Source organism: Gymnoscopelus microlampas (assembly GCF_963454915.1).
Source record: "Gymnoscopelus microlampas genome assembly, chromosome: 8".
Taxonomy (NCBI): Eukaryota; Metazoa; Chordata; class Actinopteri; order Myctophiformes; family Myctophidae; genus Gymnoscopelus; species Gymnoscopelus microlampas.
In genome coordinates, this window is record NC_139945.1 from 35,746,153 (window position 1) to 35,756,202 (window position 10,050).

General features: G+C 45.0%; 1 protein-coding gene across 1 annotated transcript; it reads left to right on the forward strand.

Annotated features, from left to right (window-relative positions):
• Window positions 1-215: 215 nt before the first annotated feature.
• On the forward strand, window positions 216-1,037 carry LOC311050456 (nuclear transcription factor Y subunit alpha-like; the record flags this gene model as incomplete). The annotated part of the gene is made up of 1 exon (XM_084064540.1): window positions 216-1,037. One exon carries the CDS (start codon window positions 216-218, stop codon window positions 1,035-1,037), a length of 822 nt encoding a protein of 273 aa, XP_083920666.1.
• Window positions 1,038-10,050: the final 9,013 nt, after the last annotated feature.

The following is a 10,050-nucleotide window of genomic DNA, read 5'->3' on the forward strand; positions in this document are numbered from 1 at the left end:
TCATCTCCATATTTAGGAAAACAACTGAGGACAGACACACAGAGATAGCTGGACTGTATACATAGATGGCATAGATCACATTTTCAAAAATGTGGTGGATAATTATAAGTAGGCTGTCACAGAGAGTTTTTTAACCTTTGGGTTTCGTGCACGCATCTCCTCCCTGTTGCTGTTGTGTCAGCTGAGAAATAAGAGGATCGTGTCATTACCTCGCTATGGAGCAGTACCCCACTGTCACAACCACGACTGGGGATCAGATAGTCATGCACACTGCTAGTGGACATACCCAGCAGCTGGTCCAGGGGCAACCGCAGATGGTTCGAACGAGTGGAGGCCAGCTTATCACTTCATCCGGGAAACGTGTCATGGTGCTGGTCCCAGTACAACAGATCCAGCTGATGCAGCCGGGACAGATCCAGCTGCAGGGCCGTCAGACCCTGCAGCTCCATGGCCAGCAGGGGCATCCCCAGCACATCATCACTCAGCAGCAGCCCCACACAGCCATCACTGCTGGACAGAACCATGGCCCACAGATCGGCATGCAGGGCCAGCTGGCTGATGGACAGACCATGGTCTATCAGCCCGTCAAAGCAGATGGCACCGCCCTCCAGCAGGGAATGATCACCATCCCTGCAGCCAGCTTGGCCGGTGACCATATTGTACAGGTCGGTGGCAACAACACCAACAACACCAACGGTGGCCAACCCACTGCAGAGTTGTTGTCTGGAGGTGGTGCCATGCCAGCCATGCAGCGTGTCCCCCTCCCAGGGGCCGAGATGCTGGAAGAAGAGCCTCTGTACGTCAACGCCAAGCAGTACCATCGCATCCTCAAACGACGACAGGCCCGTGCCAAACTGGAGGCAGAGGGCAAGGTTCCCAAGGAAAGGAAGAGATACCTCCACGAGTCCCGCCACCGTCATGCCATGCAGCGAAAGCGGGTAGACGGAGGACGTTTCTTTTCACCCAAGGAGAAGGAGGATAATGCCTTTAGCCCTGGAAAAGCAACAGCAGGAAGCAGCCCAAACAGCGACAGATGATACGGTGGCTCAAATGATCTGGGTGTCGTGGCACAATCACAAATATAATACCTCCATCTGAGAACACAGCCACCAGAATCCACCACCCTCTAGCTAAGCCATCAGCCCACTGTACCAGGGCTTGAAATTAACTTTTTACGGCATGGCTCTGCAGGAGACTAGCCATACATGGCTGGATGCTTAAATGGAGCAGGACGACATACAGCCAGCTCTGTCCTCTTGAAAGCAAGCGTTTGGATGCGCATATGGATATATATATATCTCTGTCGCTTGTCCTCTCTCTTCCTACCTCTATGTGTAAGTCAGTGCAGTAATGAATGCTTGCATCTGACATCCAGGAGTTAATATAGGGAGCATCCCATACCGTGGAGAGATAGCTTGCATCCGATTGGCTGCTTCCTCATGGACATGTATCTATAGGCTGGAGCCGTGTTGTAAGCCTGGTGACGTGAGGCTGGAGGGACAGTTTGTCTGCGATGTGATTATTAATTCATATATGGCACAAAAATCTACCGCAACACTTGATTTGAACCAGATAGTGACGGACTCACCGGGCTTCTGATCTCTATTCACATCTTTGAGGTCAGTGGTGATATTTTGCAGAGAAAGGGAGAGGTGAAACAATGGCAACAACAACGTCACTCCTTTTCTCCAATGAAGAGAAGAGGAGCCACTGGGGAAGGAGATCAGAGCTACCAAGCATAAAGCTTACAAATTTCGAATCGATCAGCATCAAAATTGATGAGTTGAAGTCAATGATTTATACAAATGCAAGTTGAGAGATTGTAATCTCTCTATGACATGAGGCAAATATATGCGAAGATGGACCTGGAAACCACCCAAGGAGAACATTGGCTGTGTTTTCGTATGGACAGGACAGTTGAGAAACATCCAGGGAGTGTTTTTTGCTGCATGACTTAAAATAACTGGTGTAATCCACATGAAATTATGGTTATAATAGTTTGTATTCAGTACCTTTCCCCTTTAGGCCGTCACGTTTACCAATGGAAGCAATGGACTACAAAGCAAAAAAAAAATCTGAAGATATTGCTATATATTCTATAAATCTGATACTAAATCATTCTGCCCCTAATTCTGAGCATTCCCCATTGTACATAATTTGTGCTGAGTTTTTATTTTCTTGCTGCTAAGGCTGATAATGTATAGATGTATATTGCAGTACATGAGCAGATTTTACTAATTTACTGGCATTATCATAGCAGAAAAAGCTGACACCGCCGAAGGAGGAGCATTATGGATTTAAATATGATTCACAATAAGAGAAACCCATTTAACGTGGGTTCACGCAAGCTAGTGTGGCTCACCAGCCGATTAGCCATTTGTTCCCGGTTAGGGTTGTTTAGGCCAAGCAGGCCTAGCGCGAATGAGAAGCGAACGCACCCCGGTCCAAACAACAGCTTCCAAACAATGGCTTTTTCTTTATATTATATTTTTGTTCTTTTTATTTCAAGTTCAGTTTTATCTTGTGTATATAAACATTCTGCACCAAGAGTTTGCTGCCTGTACCTGAATGAGTGACTGACAAATAAACCCTCTTGATTCGATTGTGCTCTGGTCAGTACGAGTTGTAGGCCACCATTGGGGCATCATGCAATATTCATGAGCCAGGATTTGTGGTCTCCTGGCTCTCTGTACGTCTTCCATATATAGGCATATGGAGATATGGTTGTCCAGAACCACCCATCCAACCGATATGCCCATATACGGACATATCAAACTACCCATATCATATGGGCATAATATAATTAGTCTGGGACCAGACTGGCCACGCAAGGCTAATTGATATATAATATGACATCGGGGACGTCCACCATCCCAGCCACAGCCTGTTCAGGTCAGTGCTGCGGCCGTGGCCAGGCAAGCGATTATGACTTTATGAGCCTTGCCAGCCGCAAAGAAAGAGTATGGAGCACTTTCTTCTTGGCTGCCACCAGACTTATGAACACACACTGAACATTACATTGCCAGGACTAAGGCCACATATGGGTGTGGCTAATATAATTGAACCTATGACAATGCGGTTTTGCACTTGAGCCAATATTTATTTATGTCTTTAACACAGATCACATCTAACACTGAGTTTTTAACATTTTAATTATTGTCTCCGCCAGGAGACTATGTTTTCACTTTCCGCCCCCCCCCCCCCCCCCCCCCCCCCCCTCGGCCAAGCTAACATTGGTCAAGCCTCACGTGACACGTGACAATACATTGAAAGAGTGTGCTCTGATTGGCTAGTGAGACGCATGACGTATAGCGGCCTATAAATAGATGTGTCACTTTGAAAGAGTCTGTGCCTCTTTCAAATTGAGGTAAGACAGGAATAATCATGAAATGGCTGAGAAATGGCGGAGCAAAACATTATGTAGACACACTGGTGTCATCACAATATGTAATATAAATAGCTTAGACAGGATTAATCAAGAACAGTACATTCCAGTAAAAACTGAGATCACAGTTGATGACACAGTGCAACTAACTCTTATTATGCAAACTGAAGAAGCTAATCATTGTCTGCAAACCGATGAAGAAGCAAAGGCGCAACGCCAACAGGAGAAGGACAAAGCTAAGAAACAAAGACGAAGAACACTCGCATCTGAAATGAGAAAGAACGAAGACTGTAGGATTTGCACCCGTTAGAGGAAAGGTTGATAAGTCAACGTATTGCCTTCATGAAACTTGTTGGCTTGCCAAGAAATTGCCAACAAGTTCAAGGCAATCCACGGTAATGCAGTCAATGTGCCATCTGACGTACACACTATCATCAAAGTTCCAATCTTGAGCAAATATTGGAATAAATTCCAATATTTGCTGGCGGAGACTTGTGCTCCGAGGAGCACATTTTCTAGTTTAGACTGTAGCTGCTGTGTTGGTTTTTAGTGCACAATAACATTTTCACGTGCCTTTTACTTAAGGAAGTAATTGTGGGCTCGCTAAGCCAAGCACACTGTTATCTTCACTATTTATTATTTATTTATTCCGCCCGTTTTGGCACCTAACTAGTCCTTCATAGTTCCAACAGGAGAGGTTTTCTTAGTACATGTCAGATACTATTAGTATTTTGATATCTTTAGAACTTTTTGAGATGCCTAGAAACTCAGAGACAGATACAAAATATACAAATATTTACACTTTTCCCTCCACAATTATTTGACTAAATACACGCCAATACATTTGCACACTGAATATGTTGATGTAATTATCTAAGTTGTGCAATGTATACTTTTTGCGTTATATGACCATTTGAACAAACCCATGTTCCTCTATCCTCTGCTATGCTCATCATATCTCACTAATTAACTGCACCTGACACTGTTAGCCAGGTCAGTCTCTTAAAGGCAAAGTACATTCAAAAGATATTTCTCATTATTATTTTTTTACCCTGGAACCCCTGTTTTACCATAACAACCACCAATTTCACCTTAGCAACGGATGGTTTTACCCTAGCAACCACCGGGTTACCGTAGCAACCGAACATTATAATAATCACCCGACGTCTCTGCTTAACAATAGATGGACGGGCACTCGGGCACATGGGCAGCAAGTAAGTTACCTCCCCCCAACAACACCTTCAAATATGTCCACTGCATCACAAACTGTATTAGCATTTCTGAGACACAGTGATTAATCGCTCATCGCTTAACAAAAGATGACTGGGGTGGGCAAGAGGGCAATTCACATCCTCAACAACAAGTAGGCTACACAAACAAAATGAGTCACCAAAAAAGGTCTGCCTCCTAGCATTTGAGAGAGATTTAACTTAATGTTTTAACTATTTTAAATCATAGACATTTTCAAGTGCAAGGCCCATTGTCTCATGCTGTAGTATAGACTATAATCGATGGAGGAGTACGCCGGATTTTGATTGCATATGTTTAAACATTATTTGAGTTAACTGTGTTTGCTGTTGTAATTGCAAATTTGAAATGACTGAATTTGTGCAGGACGACATCTTTGATTCTATCTGCCTGTAATGCTTTTAACCTACTTTGATAATTGTCTCTGCCAGGCCGAAGGCATGGCGAGAGAGTATGTTTTACCCTCCGTCCGTCCGTCCGTGTGTGTGTCCGTCCGTGTGTGTGTGTGTCCCTCCTGTCTGTGTGTTACCAGCTAATCTCCGGCACCGTTGGCCCGTTCGCTCCGAAACTGCACACACACTCCCTGGATGCCAATTCAGAACCTCTGCCCCAATGTTTTCACATGGGCCTGTTATAGCGCCACCAGGAGGCCGATTTGTGCAAAAAAAAATTTTTTACATTACTCCTACAGATTTTATCCAAACGTCATGCAAATCGGTACACAGTATCTCTATAGTCATGTGATCAACACGGATCTGTCCGATTTCCCATATTCCTTCCTCATTGCCTATGGTTGGCTTCCAAAGTTTGTAGGATTGCTCCTTTTTGAACAAAAAGCCTCAAACTATCCACGCAGCTTGCAATTTACGTGAAATTTCACACGCACATTCCCACTAGGCCGAGGAAGAAATGCCACCCTTTTCACATTGGCCTGTTATAGCGCCACCAGCAGGTCTAATTTAGCAAAACACATTTTTGGAACAAAATGCCTCAAATCATGAATGCAGTGTGTGATTGCCGTGAAAGACCTAAGAATAAATGGCACCCTTTTTCACATTGGCCTATTATAGCGCCACCAGGAGGCCAGAATAACGTACCTGACCTGGCGGAGACCTGTGCTCCGAGGAGCACTTTTTCTAGTTAATAATTGTCTCCGCCAGGCTGAAAGGCATGGCGAGAGAGTATGTTTTACCCTCCGTCCGTCCGTCCGTGTGTCCGTGTGTGTGTGTGTGTGTGTGTGTGTGTGTGTGTGTGTGTGTGTGTGTGTGTCCTGTCTGTGTGTTACCAGCTAATCTCCGGCACCGTTGGTCCGTTCGCTCCGAAACTGTGCACACACACTCCCTGGATGCCAATTCAGAACCTCTGCCCCAATTTTTTTCACATGGGCCTGTTATAGCGCCACGAGGAGGCCGATTTGTGCAAAACACATTTTTTTTACATTACTCCTACAGATTTTATCCAAATGTCATGCAAATCGGTACACAGTATCTCTATAGTCATGAGATCAACACGGATCTGTCCGATTTCCCATATTCCATCCTGATTGCCTATGGTTGGCTTCCAAAGTTTACAGGATTGGTCCGTTTTGAACAAAATGCCTCAAACTATGCATGTAGCTTGCGATTTCCGTGAAATTTCACACACACATTCCCACTAGGCCGAGGAAGAAATGCCACCCTTTTCACATTGGCCTGTTATAGCGCCTGACCTGGCGGAGACCTGTGCTCCGAGGAGCACTTTTTCTAGTTTGTAACTGCAATAGCCAGGCCTATATGCCTGTTGTGATCATCTTTGTTATGGTCATACATTGATCATGGCTGCATATTGTAACCTATTTTATTCACGTAACCTTTTCTTGTATTACGGTGCAATTGCTATTTTTAGCGGTGCCAGCCGCTCTACATTTGACCGTGTCTGTGTGTCCGTCCGTCCGTCCGTCCGTCCGTATGAGCACGGGCCTTTAAACAGCTATAACTCCAGTTTGCAGCATGCCACCAAGTCCAAATTTCGTATGTGGACTTAGACCACCAATAGGGACGAGCATTAATTTCTGAAGCCCCGCCCCCTCTGTCTTCCCATTGGCTGCCCTTTAAACCGCCATAACTCAAGTTCGCAGCATGCTACGGAGTACAATTTTTGTACATGGACTAAAACCACCAATAGGATGGGTACTGTATCGAATTCCTGGTACTGGGTACCATATCGTGTCGGTTCAAAGATGAATGGTACTCATCCCTACTTTTAACACTACTAATACTATAAATATAAAATTAAGGACCAGACAAAATAATAGAAACTTCAGAAGAGCGTGGAAAGCTCCATGACAAGTCAAAAATATTGTTCCATTTGATCCACCTAAGGACGATTGCATCATGCTGGCTTTCACCATCAACAAAGGTCAGGGGCAAGAAAATGAATGAGTTTCCTCAGCCTGTGTTTGCTCATGGCAGCTCTACAAGCCCTTCTGCAGGGGAAAGAGAACCAGCAGCGTGAATGTTTTTAGCGGTGCCAACCGCTCTATATCTGACTTTGTCCGTGTGTCCGTGTGTCTGGGTGTCCGTGTGTCTGTCCGGGTGTGTGTCTGTCCCATAAACATATATTGATGACAACATCAATATGGGGCTCATCAAAGGCACCGCTTCCTTCACACAGGGTGTGATTTTTAGCGGCGCTAGCCTTAGCCCTCTATACCTGGCTTTTGCGTCAACGTTCTGATTGGTCAGGTCCGTCAACGTTCTGATTGGTCAGGCTCGCCAAGGTTCTGATTGGTCAGGTCCGTCAACGTTCTGATTGGTCAGGCTCGCCAAGGTTCTGATTTAGGTATAGAGCGGATATTAGCCCTCTATACCTGGCTTTTGCGTCAACGTTCTGATTGGTCAGGCTCGCCAAGGTTCTGATTGGTCAGGTCCGTCAACGTTCTGATTGGTCAGGCTCGCCAAGGTTCTGATTGGTCAGGTCCGTCAACGTTCTGATTGGTCAGGTCCGTCTCTGTCTCAGTTTTTGCCACTTACCTTGGAATGCATTTGGTGATTCGCTTCCAATGGCACTATTAGCTGTTTGTTTGTTTGTTTGTTTGTTTGTTAGTTAGTTGCAAAAAATGCATTCATAATACATTTTTAAAGACTTATGCTGTTCAAAAACAAAACATTGCTGGCTATATGTATGTAGTATAATATCGTCAGGCAGTCCATATTTTTTTTTAAATGTTTTGTTTGTGTAAATTAATGCCCTACGTCATCATATAACAGTGTTGCACAAAAGCAGTGCAAATAGTAGATCTGCAAGCTTGTGAGCTTATCTGCAATTTAAATGTTTGGGGGATAAAAGGAAACGTTTTGGACATAAAAGGTTTCCACCCGACAGCGACGATATGCATAATCACAAGTATAGATCATATTCTAAAGTGTTGGGGAGAGCTGGGAGGAGGGCCACCAGTGTCAGGGGTTACAGGTTGAGGGAATGGGGTCAGGGGAGGGTCAGATAGGAAGGGTGAAAATGCCTGAAGGACGCTTTGCTCTAATATTATAATAATCCAATTATGATATTGCATAAATGTGACATGCTGTAAAGAGAGATGTGTCATGAAACGAGAACAGTAGCGTGAAGGTGAGTCAGACCTCATCAGCTGTGTGGTTATTTTAAGCTCAAGGAAGAAAAAAGCAAAACAGCTGCAGAGTGCAGAGTGTTTGAGGGGTGGCAACAGCATTGCAAACTTTAACACCACAAACTTGAATAAACACTTGCAGAAGCATCATGGAAAAGAGCGTACAGAGCCGAATTCAGAGTCAACGAGTACCAAGAAGAAAACTGTGCCGCAACAAACAATTCAGAAGTGTGAGAAACTCCCTCCAGCCATCAATGAAGCAAAGCTAGTAGGGAGAAAGTCACTGAATTCATTATGCTCAATGACCAACTTCTTTCTGTTGTTGAAAATGTGAGATTTTGATGCTTAATCGAACATTTGGAGCCACATACACGTTGTCAAACCGTAGGCTTTGAGATGGCTTTGTTCACTGCAAGTAGTGATGACGGTTGCGGCATACCGCTGAACCGCTTTGTTAGCCAGGGTCCCCCAGGGGTCTACACTTGCTCACTTCCTTTTTTCCCTCCACACAAAATGTAATTGCCAAAAAATAGCCGATCTACAAGTTTTGTGGCACGTCGTAAGCTTGTAAATCTTCTATTTTTGCTAAATGTTTTCCCATTTTCAATGGATGTTCACCTAATATGATATGCATGCTCAGAATATGGACACTAGGGTTCATGTGGTTAAGTTGCTGTGTTAAAAAATGTATGTTAAGACTGAAGTGTAAATATCACTTCAGGCTATGGCTGACCACGGATATGTACAGTAGCCTACATGTTTACAAAAAAGCCCAAATGCCCATCCCTAGTGGGTGCATGTGTGAGTGTGCGTGTGTGTGTGTGTGTGTGTGTGTGTGTGTGTGTGTGTGTGTGTGTGTGTGTGTGTGTGTGTGTGTGTGTGTGTGTGTGTGTGTGTGCGTGTGCGCGTAAGTGTATATGTGTGGGTGTGTGTGTGTGTGCGCGCGTGTGTGTGTGTATTTGCATATGCCTCTAAATGTGCAGGCGTATTATTGTGTGAGAGAGCCTTCGAGGACTCTGCCTCTAACTCTGATACGGGATATCCACGTACAACATATCCACTGTACCTCTGTTACTATGGTAACCATGTCTATGGCCAGGATACCCCTCTTTTCATTCCTTCCTCGCACCACCCCTCTCTGGCAGCCCCCCCCGGTCATCCCACTATCTATTCATATCTCTCCCTGCTTTCCCCATTAGCTGTTACTCAGCAGTGTGTGTGCGTGCGCGTGTGTGCCTGAACAGTTGTGTTTGGGTCTGTCTGTCATATTTAATGCAGTTGGAGTGGGGAAGTTCCCTCTATTTACGCAGTTCAGAGTTAGAAAAATGGAAATCCACAATCAGCACTTTGGGTTTCTCCTGCGCACACACATGCACACACGCCCACTAGAGTGCACACTCACATGCGCGCAAATACACACAATGCAAGCAAGGGCACATTCGCACACATTCACGCACACACGCACGCACGCATGCACGCACACATGCACGCACACACACAGGCACACAGGCACAGAGGCACAGAGGCACACACGCACACACACACGCGCACACACACACACACACACACACACACACACACACACACACACACACACACACACACACACACACACACACACACTTGGAGAAACTTCTACTTGAGGTGATGTAGTGTCTCCTAGTTTCCATGGTAACATCTAGCGCTCAAATCAAGGATGAGGGCCAACATTCCAAAAGAGAACACTGCCCCCCGACGACTAGAGAGAGAGAAGAGAGAGAGAACGAAGGATGCAGAGGGAGAAAACTAAACATAGAATAAATACATGAATAGA